At 62.9% G+C, this 24,708-nt stretch overlaps 3 protein-coding genes across 3 annotated transcripts; all 3 read right to left on the bottom strand.

Annotated features, from left to right (window-relative positions):
- Positions 1-6,916, bottom strand: LOC138066609 (uncharacterized). Its single transcript, XM_068936495.1, has 10 exons — positions 6,897-6,916; positions 6,210-6,365; positions 5,245-5,418; positions 4,489-4,530; positions 3,979-4,063; positions 3,828-3,875; positions 3,018-3,150; positions 2,507-2,652; positions 1,753-1,968; positions 1-1,180 (listed from the first exon to the last, which is right to left on the bottom strand). Exons 1-10 carry the CDS (start codon positions 6,914-6,916, stop codon positions 536-538), a joined length of 1,665 nt encoding a protein of 554 aa, XP_068792596.1. The 3' UTR covers positions 1-535.
- A 1,564-nt stretch (positions 6,917-8,480) lies between these two features.
- Positions 8,481-15,396, bottom strand: LOC138066608 (uncharacterized). Its single transcript, XM_068936494.1, has 10 exons — positions 15,377-15,396; positions 14,690-14,845; positions 13,725-13,898; positions 12,969-13,010; positions 12,459-12,543; positions 12,308-12,355; positions 11,498-11,630; positions 10,987-11,132; positions 10,233-10,448; positions 8,481-9,660 (listed from the first exon to the last, which is right to left on the bottom strand). The coding sequence occupies exons 1-10, from the start codon at positions 15,394-15,396 to the stop codon at positions 9,016-9,018; spliced, it is 1,665 nt and encodes a 554-aa protein (XP_068792595.1). The 3' UTR covers positions 8,481-9,015.
- A 1,547-nt stretch (positions 15,397-16,943) lies between these two features.
- On the bottom strand, positions 16,944-23,859 carry LOC138066607 (uncharacterized). Its single transcript, XM_068936493.1, has 10 exons — positions 23,840-23,859; positions 23,153-23,308; positions 22,188-22,361; positions 21,432-21,473; positions 20,922-21,006; positions 20,771-20,818; positions 19,961-20,093; positions 19,450-19,595; positions 18,696-18,911; positions 16,944-18,123 (listed from the first exon to the last, which is right to left on the bottom strand). The coding sequence occupies exons 1-10, from the start codon at positions 23,857-23,859 to the stop codon at positions 17,479-17,481; spliced, it is 1,665 nt and encodes a 554-aa protein (XP_068792594.1). The 3' UTR covers positions 16,944-17,478.
- Between the last annotated feature and the right edge of the window lie 849 nt (positions 23,860-24,708).

Raw genomic sequence — 24,708 nt, 5'->3', positions numbered from 1 at the left:
TCCCTGTTCCCCTCTGCTCCTTTGGCCGTGTGGAGATGAGAGCCTTGTAGCACAGAACCCGGCAAACCGTAGCCCTTGGGATTCCTTCAGGAGCCAATTGCCCAGGCCTGCCTGCCAAGGGCTGTAACGTTTTGGCTGCCGTGTCTGCGAGCATCACGGTTTCGGCAGCGACAGGCTCTTCGAGGGCTGCAGCTGGCGCTGGCACCTCCGAGCCCTTGGCTCCAGGGAAGGCTGAGCCAGGGCCTTCCTCTGGCCCACGTAAAACCTCTTGCTGGACAGCAGGGCAGTAATGGACATCACCTCTCACAGCTGCCAGGGTGCCAGAGCCTCCTACTTCTTGGCCTCCTCTTTCCACCACTTGCTCCGCTTCGTTTTCTTCCGTCTGAACGCCTTCACAGCCTGAGGTTTCGAGGACTTCTCGTCCTGCTTCCACAGGCTCTTCTTCAGCTCCGCTGCCTTGTGTTTCACGTTTCTTCCGACTTCTGTCAGGGAGGACAGCGCTCCCGGTGCCAGTGATAGCCATGCCTGATGATGCTCAGGCAGACAGGTCGTCTCCTTCAAGCTGTGCGGGGGCTGCAGGGACAGAGCCTGCTGAGTCCCCACTGAGGACGGCATCTTCCAGTTTGCTACCCTCACTATTTCCACGCTGCGAGGGTGTTTCGGTTTGGAGGACGGCACCTTGTATTGTGCCGCCTGCGGTCTCATCGCTCTGGGGAAGCCCTTCTCTTGTTGTTCTTTCTGCGCTTGGGGGTTCCAAGATGGGCCCTTTCGCAGCCACCTGCACGCAAGCCCCCTCGGTCACACTCTGCCCGGCCGCTGCCGCTGCTTCTGAGCCAGTTGTTTCTGGCGTGAGGGCAGAGGCTTGCATCTCCTTCTGCACGGCCAGCTCGGCAGCGGGCACTTCTGTGCTTTGCAAGGCAGGCAGCCCAGGCTCTCCCTGCGGGGGTGCCGCCTCACCAGGAGCTCCTTGAGCCCACGCTTGGTCGCGGGAGTCCAAGGCAGGAGTTTCCTCTTCTGCCTCAGGTGTGCCAGGGACCGCAACGACAACTGCTTCTGTGCGCTCCGGTCCCTCGGGGAGGCTGTCGCTCCCGCCTTCCAGCTGCACAGCCACTTCACTTGCAGCCGCTGCAGTGCCTGCAGGCCCCAAGGCAGAGGTGCCGCCGCCGTCCCCGTTTTGCGCCTGAGGAGAGCGGGAAGAGGAATTGGGAAGAAGGCACACGCAGCTAGAGGAACGAAGGGCAGCCAAAAAGAAGGGACAGGCGGCAGCACCCACACCAAAGACAAGGCCAGGAAGAGATGCTGCTGGGAAGGCAGGGAAGAGGCCAGGAGCACATCAGCCACCACCGCTCCTGCACATGTGAAGCGCAGGGAGTGGAGCCGTTTCTGGCCTGCCTTTGCAGAGGGGCCTCAGCCACAACTGCCTCTCTGCCTGGGGCTGAAGGTACCCTCAGGTATGTGCCCCACAGTATCGTAGGACCTCTTCCGTCGCGCTGCTCTGGGCAGGAGCCTGAACGGCAACTGGTGCTGCACCTCTGGCTTCCAACACTCCACCTCCCACCTCCTTTCCTGCAGGAAGCGCAGCCACCTCACTCTGCACACACGTGCCTCAGCGGCAGCTGCTTCAGCACTTTCTTTGGCATTTGCACAGTTACAACCATACTTCCTTAGAGTCTTGCCTTTCTGGGCTGCAAATCATGTCGATGCTCACAAGGACCATTCGGGCCGGCCTGCGTTGCTCTTCAGGACTCCTACCTTCTCCTCTTGGCCCTGCTTCTCCCGCTCCTCCAGGCGCTGTGGCTCAGCACACCCTGCACAAGGCAGTTCCCCATCCGCCGCCTCAAGTGGCTGCAGCTTGGCCAGCTCTTCTTCTTCTTCCCGCTGGATGGCCGCAAACGCTTTCTCCATCGCTTTCTCAACCAAGTCTTCCACGAGGGGCTGGACCTCAGCATCAAAGTCGAGCTCGTGCAGCTGGGTGTCAGTGGGACACAGAGAAACCACTTGAGATCACCGTCATCCTTAGCCTCTTGGCAAGGAGAAGTGCAGGTGGCGGCCCCTATGTCAGCTGTGGCAGGAGGCACAAACACAGGCGCGGGCTACACGACCGGTGGGCCGGCGGGAGACTCAGCCTGTCGCATGGACGCGGCAACACCACACACCTCCTTGCAGCCACCTTGGCAGCTGCCAGGAAGAGGCCGAGCGCTCCCCTGCACCTCCTCTCTGCTCACCTCTGCCTTCCCAACCCCGCTCGGCCTGCAGGGCTATCGCTACGGGGGAGAGCAGCACTGCCCAGCACTGCCATTTGGAGCTGAAAGCAGCACGGCCACAGCATCTGCAGAAGCAGCGCTGCCGCTCCCCTCGCAGCAGACACGGGAAACCATGGGCTTATGCCTTCTCTGAGGAGAAGGTCCCCAGGTCCCCAGCGTCTCTGCTCAGTTGCGCACGAGCAACTTGCTTTGTCCATGGGACACTCTGGGACAGTGCTTGTGGCCCAGAGGGTGCCTCATACCTCTCCTTGTCCGACTTGGGTGGCCACATCTCTTCCTCGTTCTCTTTGGGCAGAGAGGGGCGAGCGTGGTGTGTCCGCAGGGGCAGCTGCCTGACTTGCCACGTGCACCAATACTGCATGCTTGAGAGGCTCTTCTGCATGCAGCTCTGGAAAGCAAAAGCAGGAGGAATGCTGCAGGTTGCATTCTGTTCAGCTTTCAAGTTCAAGTCATGCTGCCGACACTGCTGCTGACGACTCAGCAGGGCAAACTGTCTCCAGGGCATGGGCAGCAGAAGGACTTCTGCGCAGGAAAGCAACAAACCCCAACTCCAAACGTCCAGCAGCTTTCGGTGTGGGCCCTTGCAGACCCTGGTCTCTCTCCTGTCTGTAAGGGAAGCCTACTTCTCGCTCTCCTCCCGTAGAGACAACGGACCGGGCTCAGGAAATCAGGGCCGGGGTATATCAGCGTTTGTCGGTGGGAAGGGGAAGAGATGGGGAAGGGGATGAAAGTCAAGCCCGTCCAGCCTTCTACCTGTGTGCCCTTCGGCGTGCGCTCTGCCTGCCCCAAGCTCCGGTGTTGGTGGCTGCGTCCGCCTCTGCGCTTTCGCTCTGGCCAGTGCTCGTCCCACTGCTTCTCTCCGCCTTTGAATCTTCAGCCAGGCAGGCTGGGCAGCAGGGAGGGCAAGAACATCACCAGAGACTTGCTAGGCAAATGCCACTGAGTTCTCTCAGGGGCTAACGAAGCCTTGCTGCTTCCCTCCTGCAAACCTGGTCTTCCATTTGGCTCGTCGGCACCCTGACCCTGACGAGGGAGCTCTCGGCTCTGTAGCTCACGGGGCTCGCGCTGCATGCAGCGCCCCAGGCCCTGCCCGACAGGCACCCAGCCCAGGGCCCTTTCAGGCTGCTGCTGCAGCCAGAAAAGGCACAGCCCCACACCAGGCGTCCAGAGGTGGCCGAGAGCGGACAGGCTGCCTTCCCGTGCTCTCCTGCGCCACTGGGGACTTCCTCCCAAACGCCGCCGGTGAGGAAGCGGCCGGTGTCTCGATGGCTTTGGCCCCTGCCACCTTCCCTCCCAAAACTGCCCGGCAGCCCTGGGGACACCCTGGCTGCTCCCGGCCCTTTCTGCCCAGAGTGGCCTGCAAAGGGCTCTGCCCGCTCCCAGGCAATGGCAGGCAGTGGGCAGCCCCGTGCTGCTCCCCCGCTGCTGCCGGCCGGCCGGCTGGGTCCTCCACGCTGCGCCCCACAGGGCCCTGGCCACCTCCCGGGCAGCCGCCCCCACTCTGCCACAATACCTCCCACCAACACCCAGCAAGGGCCCGGGCCAGAGGGAGCCACTGCTTACCTCCACCGAAATCAATGTCTCAATGGTCTTGGCAGTCAGTGTCACCGACTAGGCAAGAGGACAAAGAGCCAACGTGAGCAACTCGTCACAGGGGCTGGTCTCAAAAGCCAAGCGGCTCTCTGGGTGCAGCGGACACGCCGGGGACACTTACGTGATTGTAGACGCCGACCACCTTGGCGAGAAGCCGAATGGAGGCCAGCCGGGTGACCCTGGGCTCCCGGGCTCCTCGGCGTTGCCTGGGCACAGGGCAGAGGCAAGGGAAGAGCCCTGTCACACCGACACCTCTCCGCTCTCTCCCCTGCAGCCAGCCCGCACTTCCACGGCACCCTGACGCACGGGACCTTGCCGCACTGCTCGCTGGCAGCACCGCTCTGTAACGCCCCCGGGTCCTGCTGACTACGGGCCTCCTCCGTACAGAAACGGAAAGCGGCAGCTCGGCGTCTCAAGCCATGCACGCAAGGAGCTGTGCTGACAACTCCGTGGCGTTGCGGTTAATGGGCAGTCACAAGGCTCAGCAACTCACACCGTTCTGCCCAGGAGCTGCGCTGCGCAGTGGGTCTCCCTTTCCCCCACCTACACTGCGGGGAGAGCTGCCCCTGGAGCTCTCCAGCCACCGCCTTCAGCCTTGTCTCCGCAGGCTGACTTCCCTGGCAAGGCTTACCTGAGGAGCGTGCTGAGCCAGAGCTCCTTCACCTCCTGCGACCTGCAGCGAAAAGGAGAAACAGCCTCGCACCTCGCTGCTGCTCACCCTTTGGGGTGACGCGGGCCCCACACACATCCCCCCGCCACCTGGGGAGAGGGCCAGGGCCAGGGCCAGGGCCGAGCCTCGTGGGGCCGAGCCCGCACAGGGACTCGCCAGCAGCTCTGGCTTCCTCTGTCCTTCTCGAGGAGCTACCTCTCTTTCTTCCCTCTTCTCTTCTCGCCTTCCCTCGCTTCAGGAGAGCAAAAGCCCTTGTAGCGGTTAGGCAGGCGAAAGAGGAGAGAGCTGCCGGGGCGAGTCCCCTGGCAGGGGCATGCGGGAAGGGGGCGGCAGCGTGAGGTGTTCACGGGGGACAATCTCTGACCTGAACAGCTCCTGCAGGGCAGCCGCGGGGCCCGGCAGAGCCTGTGGCTTGACTACGGACTTGCCGCAAGAGCCTGCCCCTCTGTGCGAGCTCTGGCCCTCCTGCAAACGAGCTCGCTCCCCTCCCTTCCCGGGAAGGCCCACGGCTTTGCCTTCACCCAACGGGAAGCAGCAGCCCCCGCGGGCCTGTCCTCGCCTTCAAAGACTCACGGGGTCCTGGTCTGAAACCAAAGCGGGGCCTCTCCTCTCACCCCCCCACAGCCTGACCTGAGCCCCAGCAAGCCCACGGAGGCCTCAAGGCGAGCGCGGTGCCCTGCACCCCCCACCGCCACACTCCCTGTCCCCAAGACGCACCCAAAAGTGACCACACACAGGTTGGTGGGCCAGGCGAGGATGAGGGCATTGCTGCATTTGATGCCCAGCTCCGCCGCCGCTTCCTCGCGCCCACGCGCCACCTCATCCTCGCCGCACAGCACCCACAGCTCGCTGAGGCGCACCCGGTGCTTCAGCCAGAAGCTGGAGCCACATCTGCGGGGCAGAAGAGCAGGCACCGACTTGCAGGTTGCCGTGCTGGGGGCAGCCCCAGCACTCCTCCAGGGCAGGGCCATTTCCCAGGGGCAGAGCCTTGGGGCGGCCCCCCACCGGCGAGCCTCACGCGGGAGAAAGGAGCCTCAGGCCCAGGCCACACCGAGGCGGCGCTGCCCACGAGTCGAGTCGCTGCTGGGAAGCGATGCCAGCAGACGCTTCGTCAGGGGCTGCTGCTCAGGAGGCCCGAACCAGAAGGCTGTCCTTTCCCTCTTACACCTCCCCAAATTAAAGGGACGCTGCGTCTGTCCCTGCAGCTTAGGGACAGCCGGGCAGGGCACTGCAGCTCATTTGGACCACGAGCGCTCGTGGGGAGCAAAGGGCATCCGCAGAGCGGACGCTCAGGGAGGACAGGAGGAAGGCCGCCTTCTGGACGCCCTCCATGGGGCTTTTGGATGCTAGAAGCTTGGACAAGCCGTGCTGGGCAGTACCGATACTTGCTGCAGACAGCAGCTGCTCAGGGAGGAGCAAATGCAAAGACCTTGGCTAAAGTGCCTTCCCCTGCCCAGCTGTGGGCACCCCCGCCAGCATTCGGGTTTACAAGAAAGCCCGTGCCGCCTTGCTTTTGCAGCCCTGCCAGGCTTCAAAGGAAGCCGCGCGCGTCGGCTGCGGGCCAGCGGCTGTGCAGGCAGCCCCACGGAGGCGCTTGCTCCTGCAGCGGGAGCCGCGGTGCCCTGGGGCTGCTGGCAGAGGCCGTGGCGGCGAGGAAGGACGGCTCTGGTTGCCATTCTTACTTGAAGCTGGCAATAGCGAGGGCGTCTGGGAAGAGCAGCAGGTGCCTGTCCTTGGTGCGCTGGTGGCGCGTCACCTGCACACGGTCGCTGAGGAGGAGCTGGGGACTCCTGCTCGAGACGAAGGCGCTCGGTGGCTGCCGGGGCTGGGAGGCTTCCCTGCCCAAGAGCCCGAGGCGGGGGCGAGGAGCCCCCCGGCGAAGGTCCCTGGGCCATCCCTGCGTGCTGGGAGTGGGGCTGGCAGCACGCCTCCCGCCGCAGCAGTTCGCCTGTCCCATGGTGCCGCAAGTGGGCACGTGAAGCAGTGTGCCCGTGCCAGGCAGTGCCACTGCGCTGGGAGCCTGTGTCTCCCCACGCTGCCCCGCGCTGGCACAGAGCCGCACTGCGGGACGGACGCTGGTGGCCGCGGCCGAGGTCACTGTGGGTGCTGCGGCGGCACATTGTGATGCGGCGGCTGGGCCACGGGGCAGCTCCGGGGCCACGGGCAGGGCTCTCCCCGGCCACCCGGGGCCTCCAACGCCCCAGGATTTCCTTTTTTCACAGGCAGCAGTCGAACTGGTTGCTGGGTGCCTGCCTTTTCCTTCTTGACTGTCAATCTGAAGCCAGCACACTCAAAAGCCTCTGTCCAACCCACCTCCTAAGCGTGTGGCTCAGATGCTTGGTCTAAGGCTGCTGCATCTTCTTACGTACCCGGAGATCCTCTTCTCCATCAGCTACGCCATCCTCGGTGCTTGAGCCAGAGGGACTTGGCTCCCGTAATTACGGCCTATTCCTGCAAGTTTGCACTCCACTGCTCTGCTGGTCCCACTGACCTCTGAACCCTTCAGAGCGGTCGCCTCTCCTCCTTCTGCCTCTGCATAACAACCGTGAGGCTGGCGACCCCACCCCAGAGGACATGCTGGTGGATCTTTCACCTGGTCCTCAGGGTGCTTGAAACCCCCACCCACCGTGTCTGCCTCTGACACTGAAACGTGTGCAGACATCTGCGTTTGCCCAGCAATCACCTGACAGAGGAAATCTGGCATCTTCGTCTTCTTCAGCTCGGTGGCAGTGGAGAGGTCTCTAAACCTCCTTCAAATTCCCAGAGGGCGCTGGCTCCTTCTTTTTTTTTTTCCTTTTTCCTTAGGCAGGCAGGAGTATCTGTAGGAAGTGTTTGGAATCTCTCCCCACAGCCTCTCCCCCCCAAAATCACATCCATCTTTAGGAGTTACTTTGATAACCACGAGGTAGGGGAGCTCTTAGCCAGCTAATAGCTCATCTGATGCATTCAAGAAGGTAGCTTGAATAGAATCAGTGTTCTTGGTGGGCTTGCCTGGACAATTTATTTCAGTGCGCATGGAAGAGGGGGCAGATGGTCCCTACCAGGACTGACTGTTCTAGAGAAGGCAGGAATTGCTACTTGTCCTTTTTCCCCTCAGTAATGTTGTCCTTTTCCTCTGTCTCCGTAGCGGTGAGCTGCTGCCCCTGTCCTCCTCAGCATCTTGGTGAGAACGAGACAGGCAGGGGACGTGAACCTCCAGAGGTGATGCGTGGCCCCCAGTCTCTTGGTGGGCACTGCTCCCAGGAGACAGAGTGATGAGCCCAAGAGCTGGTGCGTGAGGTTGAGGTGCTTCCGCACAGTCGGGCTCTGCGGACCCCGGGCCTGACTGGGCCTGACTTCAGCGTTTGGAGGTGCCGAAGGCGGTGGCCCGAGGGAGGCGGGGCTGCCGCAGCCCCAGCTCCCAGCTCCCAGCTCCCAGCTCCCAGCTCCCAGCTCCCAGCTCCCAGCTCCCAGCTCCAGCCAGCAGCCAGGCTGAGCAGCTCTTCCCAACAGGCACCCACACACAAAATGCCCACGCACCTAGACAATTCACAGCGACACATGGCTGGCCACACACATAAACACAGACTTGGCTCAGATCCCCTGCTCCCTCCAGGAGCCAGCTCGCAGACCCTCGCTCTCTCCGGTCTCCAGCCCCCGCGGCCGCCTCAATGCCGTCCCCAAAGCCTCTTAGCCTACTTGCTGGCCGGTCTGGCTTGAAATTTGCTAGCAATCGCACACTGACAAACGGATCCTCCCGCGCTCCACGTGCTGCGCCAGAGGCGCACGGGGACCGTGGCCCCCGCTGCGACACCCCGTCGCTGGCACGTGCCCCTCCAGCCACACACAGGCACACAGAACAGAGAGTCTCCCCACCCAGGAAAATAGTTAGAAACGGACGGCATTTAATGCGAAGACGGGAGCGCGGCCAGGCTGCTCCTTTCTCCAGTGAGGGGATTTGGTTCCCTCTCCTGTCCCTGTTCCCCTCTGCTCCTTTGGCCGTGTGGAGATGAGAGCCTTGTAGCACAGAACCCGGCAAACCGTAGCCCTTGGGATTCCTTCAGGAGCCAATTGCCCAGGCCTGCCTGCCAAGGGCTGTAACGTTTTGGCTGCCGTGTCTGCGAGCATCACGGTTTCGGCAGCGACAGGCTCTTCGAGGGCTGCAGCTGGCGCTGGCACCTCCGAGCCCTTGGCTCCAGGGAAGGCTGAGCCAGGGCCTTCCTCTGGCCCACGTAAAACCTCTTGCTGGACAGCAGGGCAGTAATGGACATCACCTCTCACAGCTGCCAGGGTGCCAGAGCCTCCTACTTCTTGGCCTCCTCTTTCCACCACTTGCTCCGCTTCGTTTTCTTCCGTCTGAACGCCTTCACAGCCTGAGGTTTCGAGGACTTCTCGTCCTGCTTCCACAGGCTCTTCTTCAGCTCCGCTGCCTTGTGTTTCACGTTTCTTCCGACTTCTGTCAGGGAGGACAGCGCTCCCGGTGCCAGTGATAGCCATGCCTGATGATGCTCAGGCAGACAGGTCGTCTCCTTCAAGCTGTGCGGGGGCTGCAGGGACAGAGCCTGCTGAGTCCCCACTGAGGACGGCATCTTCCAGTTTGCTACCCTCACTATTTCCACGCTGCGAGGGTGTTTCGGTTTGGAGGACGGCACCTTGTATTGTGCCGCCTGCGGTCTCATCGCTCTGGGGAAGCCCTTCTCTTGTTGTTCTTTCTGCGCTTGGGGGTTCCAAGATGGGCCCTTTCGCAGCCACCTGCACGCAAGCCCCCTCGGTCACACTCTGCCCGGCCGCTGCCGCTGCTTCTGAGCCAGTTGTTTCTGGCGTGAGGGCAGAGGCTTGCATCTCCTTCTGCACGGCCAGCTCGGCAGCGGGCACTTCTGTGCTTTGCAAGGCAGGCAGCCCAGGCTCTCCCTGCGGGGGTGCCGCCTCACCAGGAGCTCCTTGAGCCCACGCTTGGTCGCGGGAGTCCAAGGCAGGAGTTTCCTCTTCTGCCTCAGGTGTGCCAGGGACCGCAACGACAACTGCTTCTGTGCGCTCCGGTCCCTCGGGGAGGCTGTCGCTCCCGCCTTCCAGCTGCACAGCCACTTCACTTGCAGCCGCTGCAGTGCCTGCAGGCCCCAAGGCAGAGGTGCCGCCGCCGTCCCCGTTTTGCGCCTGAGGAGAGCGGGAAGAGGAATTGGGAAGAAGGCACACGCAGCTAGAGGAACGAAGGGCAGCCAAAAAGAAGGGACAGGCGGCAGCACCCACACCAAAGACAAGGCCAGGAAGAGATGCTGCTGGGAAGGCAGGGAAGAGGCCAGGAGCACATCAGCCACCACCGCTCCTGCACATGTGAAGCGCAGGGAGTGGAGCCGTTTCTGGCCTGCCTTTGCAGAGGGGCCTCAGCCACAACTGCCTCTCTGCCTGGGGCTGAAGGTACCCTCAGGTATGTGCCCCACAGTATCGTAGGACCTCTTCCGTCGCGCTGCTCTGGGCAGGAGCCTGAACGGCAACTGGTGCTGCACCTCCGGCTTCCAACACTCCACCTCCCACCTCCTTTCCTGCAGGAAGCGCAGCCACCTCACTCTGCACACACGTGCCTCAGCGGCAGCTGCTTCAGCACTTTCTTTGGCATTTGCACAGTTACAACCATACTTCCTTAGAGTCTTGCCTTTCTGGGCTGCAAATCATGTCGATGCTCACAAGGACCATTCGGGCCGGCCTGCGTTGCTCTTCAGGACTCCTACCTTCTCCTCTTGGCCCTGCTTCTCCCGCTCCTCCAGGCGCTGTGGCTCAGCACACCCTGCACAAGGCAGTTCCCCATCCGCCGCCTCAAGTGGCTGCAGCTTGGCCAGCTCTTCTTCTTCTTCCCGCTGGATGGCCGCAAACGCTTTCTCCATCGCTTTCTCAACCAAGTCTTCCACGAGGGGCTGGACCTCAGCATCAAAGTCGAGCTCGTGCAGCTGGGTGTCAGTGGGACACAGAGAAACCACTTGAGATCACCGTCATCCTTAGCCTCTTGGCAAGGAGAAGTGCAGGTGGCGGCCCCTATGTCAGCTGTGGCAGGAGGCACAAACACAGGCGCGGGCTACACGACCGGTGGGCCGGCGGGAGACTCAGCCTGTCGCATGGACGCGGCAACACCACACACCTCCTTGCAGCCACCTTGGCAGCTGCCAGGAAGAGGCCGAGCGCTCCCCTGCACCTCCTCTCTGCTCACCTCTGCCTTCCCAACCCCGCTCGGCCTGCAGGGCTATCGCTACGGGGGAGAGCAGCACTGCCCAGCACTGCCATTTGGAGCTGAAAGCAGCACGGCCACAGCATCTGCAGAAGCAGCGCTGCCGCTCCCCTCGCAGCAGACACGGGAAACCATGGGCTTATGCCTTCTCTGAGGAGAAGGTCCCCAGGTCCCCAGCGTCTCTGCTCAGTTGCGCACGAGCAACTTGCTTTGTCCATGGGACACTCTGGGACAGTGCTTGTGGCCCAGAGGGTGCCTCATACCTCTCCTTGTCCGACTTGGGTGGCCACATCTCTTCCTCGTTCTCTTTGGGCAGAGAGGGGCGAGCGTGGTGTGTCCGCAGGGGCAGCTGCCTGACTTGCCACGTGCACCAATACTGCATGCTTGAGAGGCTCTTCTGCATGCAGCTCTGGAAAGCAAAAGCAGGAGGAATGCTGCAGGTTGCATTCTGTTCAGCTTTCAAGTTCAAGTCATGCTGCCGACACTGCTGCTGACGACTCAGCAGGGCAAACTGTCTCCAGGGCATGGGCAGCAGAAGGACTTCTGCGCAGGAAAGCAACAAACCCCAACTCCAAACGTCCAGCAGCTTTCGGTGTGGGCCCTTGCAGACCCTGGTCTCTCTCCTGTCTGTAAGGGAAGCCTACTTCTCGCTCTCCTCCCGTAGAGACAACGGACCGGGCTCAGGAAATCAGGGCCGGGGTATATCAGCGTTTGTCGGTGGGAAGGGGAAGAGATGGGGAAGGGGATGAAAGTCAAGCCCGTCCAGCCTTCTACCTGTGTGCCCTTCGGCGTGCGCTCTGCCTGCCCCAAGCTCCGGTGTTGGTGGCTGCGTCCGCCTCTGCGCTTTCGCTCTGGCCAGTGCTCGTCCCACTGCTTCTCTCCGCCTTTGAATCTTCAGCCAGGCAGGCTGGGCAGCAGGGAGGGCAAGAACATCACCAGAGACTTGCTAGGCAAATGCCACTGAGTTCTCTCAGGGGCTAACGAAGCCTTGCTGCTTCCCTCCTGCAAACCTGGTCTTCCATTTGGCTCGTCGGCACCCTGACCCTGACGAGGGAGCTCTCGGCTCTGTAGCTCACGGGGCTCGCGCTGCATGCAGCGCCCCAGGCCCTGCCCGACAGGCACCCAGCCCAGGGCCCTTTCAGGCTGCTGCTGCAGCCAGAAAAGGCACAGCCCCACACCAGGTGTCCAGAGGTGGCCGAGAGCGGACAGGCTGCCTTCCCGTGCTCTCCTGCGCCACTGGGGACTTCCTCCCAAACGCCGCCGGTGAGGAAGCGGCCGGTGTCTCGATGGCTTTGGCCCCTGCCACCTTCCCTCCCAAAACTGCCCGGCAGCCCTGGGGACACCCTGGCTGCTCCCGGCCCTTTCTGCCCAGAGTGGCCTGCAAAGGGCTCTGCCCGCTCCCAGGCAATGGCAGGCAGTGGGCAGCCCCGTGCTGCTCCCCCGCTGCTGCCGGCCGGCCGGCTGGGTCCTCCACGCTGCGCCCCACAGGGCCCTGGCCACCTCCCGGGCAGCCGCCCCCACTCTGCCACAATACCTCCCACCAACACCCAGCAAGGGCCCGGGCCAGAGGGAGCCACTGCTTACCTCCACCGAAATCAATGTCTCAATGGTCTTGGCAGTCAGTGTCACCGACTAGGCAAGAGGACAAAGAGCCAACGTGAGCAACTCGTCACAGGGGCTGGTCTCAAAAGCCAAGCGGCTCTCTGGGTGCAGCGGACACGCCGGGGACACTTACGTGATTGTAGACGCCGACCACCTTGGCGAGAAGCCGAATGGAGGCCAGCCGGGTGACCCTGGGCTCCCGGGCTCCTCGGCGTTGCCTGGGCACAGGGCAGAGGCAAGGGAAGAGCCCTGTCACACCGACACCTCTCCGCTCTCTCCCCTGCAGCCAGCCCGCACTTCCACGGCACCCTGACGCACGGGACCTTGCCGCACTGCTCGCTGGCAGCACCGCTCTGTAACGCCCCCGGGTCCTGCTGACTACGGGCCTCCTCCGTACAGAAACGGAAAGCGGCAGCTCGGCGTCTCAAGCCATGCACGCAAGGAGCTGTGCTGACAACTCCGTGGCGTTGCGGTTAATGGGCAGTCACAAGGCTCAGCAACTCACACCGTTCTGCCCAGGAGCTGCGCTGCGCAGTGGGTCTCCCTTTCCCCCACCTACACTGCGGGGAGAGCTGCCCCTGGAGCTCTCCAGCCACCGCCTTCAGCCTTGTCTCCGCAGGCTGACTTCCCTGGCAAGGCTTACCTGAGGAGCGTGCTGAGCCAGAGCTCCTTCACCTCCTGCGACCTGCAGCGAAAAGGAGAAACAGCCTCGCACCTCGCTGCTGCTCACCCTTTGGGGTGACGCGGGCCCCACACACATCCCCCCGCCACCTGGGGAGAGGGCCAGGGCCAGGGCCAGGGCCGAGCCTCGTGGGGCCGAGCCCGCACAGGGACTCGCCAGCAGCTCTGGCTTCCTCTGTCCTTCTCGAGGAGCTACCTCTCTTTCTTCCCTCTTCTCTTCTCGCCTTCCCTCGCTTCAGGAGAGCAAAAGCCCTTGTAGCGGTTAGGCAGGCGAAAGAGGAGAGAGCTGCCGGGGCGAGTCCCCTGGCAGGGGCATGCGGGAAGGGGGCGGCAGCGTGAGGTGTTCACGGGGGACAATCTCTGACCTGAACAGCTCCTGCAGGGCAGCCGCGGGGCCCGGCAGAGCCTGTGGCTTGACTACGGACTTGCCGCAAGAGCCTGCCCCTCTGTGCGAGCTCTGGCCCTCCTGCAAACGAGCTCGCTCCCCTCCCTTCCCGGGAAGGCCCACGGCTTTGCCTTCACCCAACGGGAAGCAGCAGCCCCCGCGGGCCTGTCCTCGCCTTCAAAGACTCACGGGGTCCTGGTCTGAAACCAAAGCGGGGCCTCTCCTCTCACCCCCCCACAGCCTGACCTGAGCCCCAGCAAGCCCACGGAGGCCTCAAGGCGAGCGCGGTGCCCTGCACCCCCCACCGCCACACTCCCTGTCCCCAAGACGCACCCAAAAGTGACCACACACAGGTTGGTGGGCCAGGCGAGGATGAGGGCATTGCTGCATTTGATGCCCAGCTCCGCCGCCGCTTCCTCGCGCCCACGCGCCACCTCATCCTCGCCGCACAGCACCCACAGCTCGCTGAGGCGCACCCGGTGCTTCAGCCAGAAGCTGGAGCCACATCTGCGGGGCAGAAGAGCAGGCACCGACTTGCAGGTTGCCGTGCTGGGGGCAGCCCCAGCACTCCTCCAGGGCAGGGCCATTTCCCAGGGGCAGAGCCTTGGGGCGGCCCCCCACCGGCGAGCCTCACGCGGGAGAAAGGAGCCTCAGGCCCAGGCCACACCGAGGCGGCGCTGCCCACGAGTCGAGTCGCTGCTGGGAAGCGATGCCAGCAGACGCTTCGTCAGGGGCTGCTGCTCAGGAGGCCCGAACCAGAAGGCTGTCCTTTCCCTCTTACACCTCCCCAAATTAAAGGGACGCTGCGTCTGTCCCTGCAGCTTAGGGACAGCCGGGCAGGGCACTGCAGCTCATTTGGACCACGAGCGCTCGTGGGGAGCAAAGGGCATCCGCAGAGCGGACGCTCAGGGAGGACAGGAGGAAGGCCGCCTTCTGGACGCCCTCCATGGGGCTTTTGGATGCTAGAAGCTTGGACAAGCCGTGCTGGGCAGTACCGATACTTGCTGCAGACAGCAGCTGCTCAGGGAGGAGCAAATGCAAAGACCTTGGCTAAAGTGCCTTCCCCTGCCCAGCTGTGGGCACCCCCGCCAGCATTCGGGTTTACAAGAAAGCCCGTGCCGCCTTGCTTTTGCAGCCCTGCCAGGCTTCAAAGGAAGCCGCGCGCGTCGGCTGCGGGCCAGCGGCTGTGCAGGCAGCCCCACGGAGGCGCTTGCTCCTGCAGCGGGAGCCGCGGTGCCCTGGGGCTGCTGGCAGAGGCCGTGGCGGCGAGGAAGGACGGCTCTGGTTGCCATTCTTACTTGAAGCTGGCAATAGCGAGGGCGTCTGGGAAGAGCAGCAGGTGCCTGTCCTTGGTGCGCTGGTGGCGCGTCACCTGCACACGGTCGCTGAGGAGGAGCTGGGGACTCCTGCTCGAGACGAAGGCGCTCGGTGGCTGCCGGGGCTGGGAGGCTTCCCTGCCCAAGAGCCCGAGGCGGGGGCGAGGAGCCCCCCAGCGAAGGTCCCTGGGCCATCCCTGCGTGCTGGGAGTGGGGCTGGCAGCACGCCTCCCGCCGCAGCAGTTCGCCTGTCCCATGGTGCCGCAAGTGGGCACGTGAAGCAGTGTGCCCGTGCCAGGCAGTGCCACTGCGCTGGGAGCCTGTGTCTCCCCACGCTGCCCCGCGCTGGCACAGAGCCGCACTGCGGGACGGACGCTGGTGGCCGCGGCCGAGGTCACCGTGGGTGCTGCGGCGGCACATTGTGATGCGGCGGCTGGGCCACGGGGCAGCTCCGGGGCCACGGGCAGGGCTCTCCCCGGCCACCCGGGGCCTCCAACGCCCCAGGATTTCCTTTTTTCACAGGCAGCAGTCGAACTGGTTGCTGGGTGCCTGCCTTTTCCTTCTTGACTGTCAATCTGAAGCCAGCACACTCAAAAGCCTCTGTCCAACCCACCTCCTAAGCGTGTGGCTCAGATGCTTGGTCTAAGGCTGCTGCATCTTCTTACGTACCCGGAGATCCTCTTCTCCATCAGCTACGCCATCCTCGGTGCTTGAGCCAGAGGGACTTGGCTCCCGTAATTACGGCCTATTCCTGCAAGTTTGCACTCCACTGCTCTGCTGGTCCCACTGACCTCTGAACCCTTCAGAGCGGTCGCCTCTCCTCCTTCTGCCTCTGCATAACAACCGTGAGGCTGGCGACCCCACCCCAGAGGACATGCTGGTGGATCTTTCACCTGGTCCTCAGGGTGCTTGAAACCCCCACCCACCGTGTCTGCCTCTGACACTGAAACGTGTGCAGACATCTGCGTTTGCCCAGCAATCACCTGACAGAGGAAATCTGGCATCTTCGTCTTCTTCAGCTCGGTGGCAGTGGAGAGGTCTCTAAACCTCCTTCAAATTCCCAGAGGGCGCTGGCTCCTTCTTTTTTTTTTTCCTTTTTCCTTAGGCAGGCAGGAGTATCTGTAGGAAGTGTTTGGAATCTCTCCCCACAGCCTCTCCCCCCCAAAATCACATCCATCTTTAGGAGTTACTTTGATAACCACGAGGTAGGGGAGCTCTTAGCCAGCTAATAGCTCATCTGATGCATTCAAGAAGGTAGCTTGAATAGAATCAGTGTTCTTGGTGGGCTTGCCTGGACAATTTATTTCAGTGCGCATGGAAGAGGGGGCAGATGGTCCCTACCAGGACTGACTGTTCTAGAGAAGGCAGGAATTGCTACTTGTCCTTTTTCCCCTCAGTAATGTTGTCCTTTTCCTCTGTCTCCGTAGCGGTGAGCTGCTGCCCCTGTCCTCCTCAGCATCTTGGTGAGAACGAGACAGGCAGGGGACGTGAACCTCCAGAGGTGATGCGTGGCCCCCAGTCTCTTGGTGGGCACTGCTCCCAGGAGACAGAGTGATGAGCCCAAGAGCTGGTGCGTGAGGTTGAGGTGCTTCCGCACAGTCGGGCTCTGCGGACCCCGGGCCTGACTTCAGCGTTTGGAGGTGCTGAAGGCGGTGGCCCGAGGGAGGCGGGGCTGCCGCAGCCCCAGCTCCCAGCTCCCAGCTCCCAGCTCCCAGCTCCCAGCTCCCAGCTCCCAGCTCCAGCCAGCAGCCAGGCTGAGCAGCTCTTCCCAACAGGCACCCACACACAAAATGCCCACGCACCTAGACAATTCACAGCGACACATGGCTGGCCACACACATAAACACAGACTTGGCTCAGATCCCCTGCTCCCTCCAGGAGCCAGCTCGCAGACCCTCGCTCTCTCCGGTCTCCAGCCCCCGCGGCCGCCTCAATGCCGTCCCCAAAGCCTCTTAGCCTACTTGCTGGCCGGTCTGGCTTGAAATTTGCTAGCAATCGCACACTGACAAACGGATCCTCCCGCGCTCCACGTGCTGCGCCAGAGGCGCACGGGGACCGTGGCCCCCGCTGCGACACCCCGTCGCTGGCACGTGCCCCTCCAGCCACACACAGGCACACAGAACAGAGAGTCTCCCCACCCAGGAAAATAGTTAGAAACGGACGGCATTTAATGCGAAGACGGGAGCGCGGCCAGGCTGCTCCTTTCTCCAGTGAGGGGATTTGGTTCCCTCTCCTGTCCCTGTTCCCCTCTGCTCCTTTGGCCGTGTGGAGATGAGAGCCTTGTAGCACAGAACCCGGCAAACCGTAGCCCTTGGGATTCCTTCAGGAGCCAATTGCCCAGGCCTGCCTGCCAAGGGCTGTAACGTTTTGGCTGCCGTGTCTGCGAGCATCACGGTTTCGGCAGCGACAGGCTCTTCGAGGGCTGCAGCTGGCGCTGGCACCTCCGAGCCCTTGGCTCCAGGGAAGGCTGAGCCAGGGCCTTCCTCTGGCCCACGTAAAACCTCTTGCTGGACAGCAGGGCAGTAATGGACATCACCTCTCACAGCTGCCAGGGTGCCAGAGCCTCCTACTTCTTGGCCTCCTCTTTCCACCACTTGCTCCGCTTCGTTTTCTTCCGTCTGAACGCCTTCACAGCCTGAGGTTTCGAGGACTTCTCGTCCTGCTTCCACAGGCTCTTCTTCAGCTCCGCTGCCTTGTGTTTCACGTTTCTTCCGACTTCTGTCAGGGAGGACAGCGCTCCCGGTGCCAGTGATAGCCATGCCTGATGATGCTCAGGCAGACAGGTCGTCTCCTTCAAGCTGTGCGGGGGCTGCAGGGACAGAGCCTGCTGAGTCCCCACTGAGGACGGCATCTTCCAGTTTGCTACCCTCACTATTTCCACGCTGCGAGGGTGTTTCGGTTTGGAGGACGGCACCTTGTATTGTGCCGCCTGCGGTCTCATCGCTCTGGGGAAGCCCTTCTCTTGTTGTTCTTTCTGCGCTTGGGGGTTCCAAGATGGGCCCTTTCGCAGCCACCTGCACGCAAGCCCCCTCGGTCACACTCTGCCCGGCCGCTGCCGCTGCTTCTGAGCCAGTTGTTTCTGGCGTGAGGGCAGAGGCTTGCATCTCCTTCTGCACGGCCAGCTCGGCAGCGGGCACTTCTGTGCTTTGCAAGGCAGGCAGCCCAGGCTCTCCCTGCGGGGGTGCCGCCTCACCAGGAGCTCCTTGAGCCCACGCTTGGTCGCGGGAGTCCAAGGCAGGAGTTTCCTCTTCTGCCTCAGGTGTGCCAGGGACCGCAACGACAACTGCTTCTGTGCGCTCCGGTCCCTCGGGGAGGCTGTCGCTCCCGCCTTCCAGCTGCACAGCCACTTCACTTGCAGCCGCTGCAGTGCCTGCAGGCCCCAAGGCAGAGGTGCCGCCGCCGTCCCCGTTTTGCGCCTGAGGAGAGCGGGAAGAGGAATTGGGAAGAAGGCACACGCAGCTAGAGGAACGAAGGGCAGCCAAAAAGAAGGGACAGGCGGCAGCACCCACACCAAAGACAAGGCCAGGAAGAGATGCTGCTGGGAAGGCAGGGAAGAGGCCAGGAGCACATCAGCCACCACCGCTCCTGCACATGTGAAGCGCAGGGAGTGGAGCCGTTTCTGGCCTGCCTTTGCAGAGGGGCCTCAGCCACAACTGCCTCTCTGCCTGGGGCTGAAGGTACCCTCAGGTATGTGCCCCACAGTATCGTAGGACCTCTTCCGTCGCGCTGCTCTGGGCAGGAGCCTGAACGGCAACTGGTGCTGCACCTCCGGCTTCCAACACTCCACCTCCCACCTCCTTTCCTGCAGGAAGCGCAGCCACCTCACTCTGCACACACGTGCCTCAGCGGCAGCTGCTTCAGCACTTTCTTTGGCATTTGCACAGTTACAACCATACTTCCTTAGAGTCTTGCCTTTCTGGGCTGCAAATCATGTCGATGCTCACAAGGACCATTCGGGCCGGCCTGCGTTGCTCTTCAGGACTCCTACCTTCTCCTCTTGGCCCTGCTTCTCCCGCTCCTCCAGGCGCTGTGGCTCAGCACACCCTGCACAAGGCAGTTCCCCATCCGCCGCCTCAAGTGGCTGCAGCTTGGCCAGCTCTTCTTCTTCTTCCCGCTGGATGGCCGCAAACGCTTTCTCCATCGCTTTCTCAACCAAGTCTTCCACGAGGGGCTGGACCTCAGCATCAAAGTCGAGCTCGTGCAGCTGGGTGTCAGTGGGACACAGAGAAACCACTTGAGATCACCGTCATCCTTAGCCTCTTGGCAAGGAGAAGTGCAGGTGGCGGCCCCTATGTCAGCTGTGGCAGGAGGCACAAACACAGGCGCGGGCTACACGACCAGTGGGCCGGCGGGAGACTCAGCCTGTCGCATGGACGCGGCAACACCACACACCTCCTTGCAGCCACCTTGGCAGCTGCCAGGAAGAGGCCGAGCGCTCCCCTGCACCTCCTCTCTGCTCACCTCTGCCTTCCCAACCCCGCTCGGCCTGCAGGGCTATCGCTACGGGGGAGAGCAGCACTGCCCAGCACTGCCATTTGGAGCTGAAAGCAGCACGGCCACAGCATCTGCAGAAGCAGCGCTGCCGCTCCCCTCGCAGCAGACACGGGAAACCATGGGCTTATGCCTTCTCTGAGGAGAAGGTCCCCAGGTCCCCAGCGTCTCTGCTCAGTTGCGCACGAGCAACTTGCTTTGTCCATGGGACACTCTGGGACAGTGCTTGTGGCCCAGAGGGTGCCTCATACCTCTCCTTGTCCGACTTGGGTGGCCACATCTCTTCCTCGTTCTCTTTGGGCAGAGAGGGGCGAGCGTGGTGTGTCCGCAGGGGCAGCTGCCTGACTTGCCACGTGCACCAATACTGCATGCTTGAGAGGCTCTTCTGCATGCAGCTCTGGAAAGCAAAAGCAGGAGGAATGCTGCAGGTTGCATTCTGTTCAGCTTTCAAGTTCAAGTCATGCTGCCGACACTGCTGCTGACGACTCAGCAGGGCAAACTGTCTCCAGGGCATGGGCAGCAGAAGGACTTCTGCGCAGGAAAGCAACAAACCCCAACTCCAAACGTCCAGCAGCTTTCGGTGTGGGCCCTTGCAGACCCTGGTCTCTCTCCTGTCTGTAAGGGAAGCCTACTTCTCGCTCTCCTCCCGTAGAGACAACGGACCGGGCTCAGGAAATCAGGGCCGGGGTATATCAGCGTTTGTCGGTGGGAAGGGGAAGAGATGGGGAAGGGGATGAAAGTCAAGCCCGTCCAGCCTTCTACCTGTGTGCCCTTCGGCGTGCGCTCTGCCTGCCCCAAGCTCCGGTGTTGGTGGCTGCGTCCGCCTCTGCGCTTTCGCTCTGGCCAGTGCTCGTCCCACTGCTTCTCTCCGCCTTTGAATCTTCAGCCAGGCAGGCTGGGCAGCAGGGAGGGCAAGAACATCACCAGAGACTTGCTAGGCAAATGCCACTGAGTTCTCTCAGGGGCTAACGAAGCCTTGCTGCTTCCCTCCTGCAAACCTGGTCTTCCATTTGGCTCGTCGGCACCCTGACCCTGACGAGGGAGCTCTCGGCTCTGTAGCTCACGGGGCTCGCGCTGCATGCAGCGCCCCAGGCCCTGCCCGACAGGCACCCAGCCCAGGGCCCTTTCAGGCTGCTGCTGCAGCCAGAAAAGGCACAGCCCCACACCAGGTGTCCAGAGGTGGCCGAGAGCGGACAGGCTGCCTTCCCGTGCTCTCCTGCGCCACTGGGGACTTCCTCCCAAACGCCGCCGGTGAGGAAGCGGCCGGTGTCTCGATGGCTTTGGCCCCTGCCACCTTCCCTCCCAAAACTGCCCGGCAGCCCTGGGGACACCCTGGCTGCTCCCGGCCCTTTCTGCCCAGAGTGGCCTGCAAAGGGCTCTGCCCGCTCCCAGGCAATGGCAGGCAGTGGGCAGCCCCGTGCTGCTCCCCCGCTGCTGCCGGCCGGCCGGCTGGGTCCTCCACGCTGCGCCCCACAGGGCCCTGGCCACCTCCCGGGCAGCCGCCCCCACTCTGCCACAATACCTCCCACCAACACCCAGCAAGGGCCCGGGCCAGAGGGAGCCACTGCTTACCTCCACCGAAATCAATGTCTCAATGGTCTTGGCAGTCAGTGTCACCGACTAGGCAAGAGGACAAAGAGCCAACGTGAGCAACTCGTCACAGGGGCTGGTCTCAAAAGCCAAGCGGCTCTCTGGGTGCAGCGGACACGCCGGGGACACTTACGTGATTGTAGACGCCGACCACCTTGGCGAGAAGCCGAATGGAGGCCAGCCGGGTGACCCTGGGCTCCCGGGCTCCTCGGCGTTGCCTGGGCACAGGGCAGAGGCAAGGGAAGAGCCCTGTCACACCGACACCTCTCCGCTCTCTCCCCTGCAGCCAGCCCGCACTTCCACGGCACCCTGACGCACGGGACCTTGCCGCACTGCTCGCTGGCAGCACCGCTCTGTAACGCCCCCGGGTCCTGCTGACTACGGGCCTCCTCCGTACAGAAACGGAAAGCGGCAGCTCGGCGTCTCAAGCCATGCACGCAAGGAGCTGTGCTGACAACTCCGTGGCGTTGCGGTTAATGGGCAGTCACAAGGCTCAGCAACTCACACCGTTCTGCCCAGGAGCTGCGCTGCGCAGTGGGTCTCCCTTTCCCCCACCTACACTGCGGGGAGAGCTGCCCCTGGAGCTCTCCAGCCACCGCCTTCAGCCTTGTCTCCGCAGGCTGACTTCCCTGGCAAGGCTTACCTGAGGAGCGTGCTGAGCCAGAGCTCCTTCACCTCCTGCGACCTGCAGCGAAAAGGAGAAACAGCCTCGCACCTCGCTGCTGCTCACCCTTTGGGGTGACGCGGGCCCCACACACATCCCCCCGCCACCTGGGGAGAGGGCCAGGGCCAGGGCCAGGGCCGAGCCTCGTGGGGCCGAGCCCGCACAGGGACTCGCCAGCAGCTCTGGCTTCCTCTGTCCTTCTCGAGGAGCTACCTCTCTTTCTTCCCTCTTCTCTTCTCGCCTTCCCTCGCTTCAGGAGAGCAAAAGCCCTTGTAGCGGTTAGGCAGGCGAAAGAGGAGAGAGCTGCCGGGGCGAGTCCCCTGGCAGGGGCATGCGGGAAGGGGGCGGCAGCGTGAGGTGTTCACGGGGGACAATCTCTGACCTGAACAGCTCCTGCAGGGCAGCCGCGGGGCCCGGCAGAGCCTGTGGCTTGACTACGGACTTGCCGCAAGAGCCTGCCCCTCTGTGCGAGCTCTGGCCCTCCTGCAAACGAGCTCGCTCCCCTCCCTTCCCGGGAAGGCCCACGGCTTTGCCTTCACCCAACGGGAAGCAGCAGCCCCCGCGGGCCTGTCCTCGCCTTCAAAGACTCACGGGGTCCTGGTCTGAAACCAAAGCGGGGCCTCTCCTCTCACCCCCCCACAGCCTGACCTGAGCCCCAGCAAGCCCACGGAGGCCTCAAGGCGAGCGCGGTGCCCTGCACCCCCCACCGCCACACTCCCTGTCCCCAAGACGCACCCAAAAGTGACCACACACAGGTTGGTGGGCCAGGCGAGGATGAGGGCATTGCTGCATTTGATGCCCAGCTCCGCCGCCGCTTCCTCGCGCCCACGCGCCACCTCATCCTCGCCGCACAGCACCCACAGCTCGCTGAGGCGCACCCGGTGCTTCAGCCAGAAGCTGGAGCCACATCTGCGGGGCAGAAGAGCAGGCACCGACTTGCAGGTTGCCGTGCTGGGGGCAGCCCCAGCACTCCTCCAGGGCAGGGCCATTTCCCAGGGGCAGAGCCTTGGGGCGGCCCCCCACCGGCGAGCCTCACGCGGGAGAAAGGAGCCTCAGGCCCAGGCCACACCGAGGCGGCGCTGCCCACGAGTCGAGTCGCTGCTGGGAAGCGATGCCAGCAGACGCTTCGTCAGGGGCTGCTGCTCAGGAGGCCCGAACCAGAAGGCTGTCCTTTCCCTCTTACACCTCCCCAAATTAAAGGGACGCTGCGTCTGTCCCTGCAGCTTAGGGACAGCCGGGCAGGGCACTGCAGCTCATTTGGACCACGAGCGCTCGTGGGGAGCAAAGGGCATCCGCAGAGCGGACGCTCAGGGAGGACAGGAGGAAGGCCGCCTTCTGGACGCCCTCCATGGGGCTTTTGGATGCTAGAAGCTTGGACAAGCCGTGCTGGGCAGTACCGATACTTGCTGCAGACAGCAGCTGCTCAGGGAGGAGCAAATGCAAAGACCTTGGCTAAAGTGCCTTCCCCTGCCCAGCTGTGGGCACCCCCGCCAGCATTCGGGTTTACAAGAAAGCCCGTGCCGCCTTGCTTTTGCAGCCCTGCCAGGCTTCAAAGGAAGCCGCGCGCGTCGGCTGCGGGCCAGCGGCTGTGCAGGCAGCCCCACGGAGGCGCTTGCTCCTGCAGCGGGAGCCGCGGTGCCCTGGGGCTGCTGGCAGAGGCCGTGGCGGCGAGGAAGGACGGCTCTGGTTGCCATTCTTACTTGAAGCTGGCAATAGCGAGGGCGTCTGGGAAGAGCAGCAGGTGCCTGTCCTTGGTGCGCTGGTGGCGCGTCACCTGCACACGGTCGCTGAGGAGGAGCTGGGGACTCCTGCTCGAGACGAAGGCGCTCGGTGGCTGCCGGGGCTGGGAGGCTTCCCTGCCCAAGAGCCCGAGGCGGGGGCGAGGAGCCCCCCGGCGAAGGTCCCTGGGCCATCCCTGCGTGCTGGGAGTGGGGCTGGCAGCACGCCTCCCGCCGCAGCAGTTCGCCTGTCCCATGGTGCCGCAAGTGGGCACGTGAAGCAGTGTGCCCGTGCCAGGCAGTGCCACTGCGCTGGGAGCCTGTGTCTCCCCACGCTGCCCCGCGCTGGCACAGAGCCGCACTGCGGGACGGACGCTGGTGGCCGCGGCCGAGGTCACCGTGGGTGCTGCGGCGGCACATTGTGATGCGGCGGCTGGGCCACGGGGCAGCTCCGGGGCCACGGGCAGGGCTCTCCCCGGCCACCCGGGGCCTCCAACGCCCCAGGATTTCCTTTTTTCACAGGCAGCAGTCGAACTGGTTGCTGGGTGCCTGCCTTTTCCTTCTTGACTGTCAATCTGAAGCCAGCACACTCAAAAGCCTCTGTCCAACCCACCTCCTAAGCGTGTGGCTCAGATGCTTGGTCTAAGGCTGCTGCATCTTCTTACGTACCCGGAGATCCTCTTCTCCATCAGCTACGCCATCCTCGGTGCTTGAGCCAGAGGGACTTGGCTCCCGTAATTACGGCCTATTCCTGCAAGTTTGCACTCCACTGCTCTGCTGGTCCCACTGACCTCTGAACCCTTCAGAGCGGTCGCCTCTCCTCCTTCTGCCTCTGCATAACAACCGTGAGGCTGGCGACCCCACCCCAGAGGACATGCTGGTGGATCTTTCACCTGGTCCTCAGGGTGCTTGAAACCCCCACCCACCGTGTCTGCCTCTGACACTGAAACGTGTGCAGACATCTGCGTTTGCCCAGCAATCACCTGACAGAGGAAATCTGGCATCTTCGTCTTCTTCAGCTCGGTGGCAGTGGAGAGGTCTCTAAACCTCCTTCAAATTCCCAGAGGGCGCTGGCTCCTTCTTTTTTTTTTTCCTTTTTCCTTAGGCAGGCAGGAGTATCTGTAGGAAGTGTTTGGAATCTCTCCCCACAGCCTCTCCCCCCCAAAATCACATCCATCTTTAGGAGTTACTTTGATAACCACGAGGTAGGGGAGCTCTTAGCCAGCTAATAGCTCATCTGATGCATTCAAGAAGGTAGCTTGAATAGAATCAGTGTTCTTGGTGGGCTTGCCTGGACAATTTATTTCAGTGCGCATGGAAGAGGGGGCAGATGGTCCCTACCAGGACTGACTGTTCTAGAGAAGGCAGGAATTGCTACTTGTCCTTTTTCCCCTCAGTAATGTTGTCCTTTTCCTCTGTCTCCGTAGCGGTGAGCTGCTGCCCCTGTCCTCCTCAGCATCTTGGTGAGAACGAGACAGGCAGGGGACGTGAACCTCCAGAGGTGATGCGTGGCCCCCAGTCTCTTGGTGGGCACTGCT

Source organism: Struthio camelus, chromosome 3 (genome assembly GCF_040807025.1).
Source record: "Struthio camelus isolate bStrCam1 chromosome 3, bStrCam1.hap1, whole genome shotgun sequence".
NCBI lineage: Eukaryota > Metazoa > Chordata > Aves > Struthioniformes > Struthionidae > Struthio > Struthio camelus.
This window is presented reverse-complemented; position numbering and strand designations above follow the sequence as displayed.

Bases quoted from the DNA above. Each gene is read 5' to 3' on its own strand.
- LOC138066607 (XM_068936493.1), bottom strand. From the start codon at position 23,859: ATGGAGAAGAGGATCTCCGG. The intron at 18,912-19,449 runs GTATGAGGCACC...ACTGACACCCAG, and splicing joins CCCAAGTCGGACAAGGAGAG to CTGCACGAGCTCGACTTTGA. The intron at 18,124-18,695 runs GTAGGAGTCCTG...CGCTCTCCTCAG, and splicing joins AGCAGGGCCAAGAGGAGAAG to GCGCAAAACGGGGACGGCGG.
- LOC138066608 (XM_068936494.1), bottom strand. From the start codon at position 15,396: ATGGAGAAGAGGATCTCCGG. The intron at 14,846-15,376 runs GTACGTAAGAAG...GCTCTTGGGCAG, and splicing joins ATGGAGAAGAGGATCTCCGG to GGAAGCCTCCCAGCCCCGGC. The intron at 11,631-12,307 runs GTAAGCAGTGGC...CCTGCTGCCCAG, and splicing joins AGACATTGATTTCGGTGGAG to CCTGCCTGGCTGAAGATTCA.
- LOC138066609 (XM_068936495.1), bottom strand. From the start codon at position 6,916: ATGGAGAAGAGGATCTCCGG. The intron at 4,531-5,244 runs GTGCGTCTTGGG...TTTTCGCTGCAG, and splicing joins CTGTGTGTGGTCACTTTTGG to GTCGCAGGAGGTGAAGGAGC. The intron at 1,969-2,506 runs GTATGAGGCACC...ACTGACACCCAG, and splicing joins CCCAAGTCGGACAAGGAGAG to CTGCACGAGCTCGACTTTGA.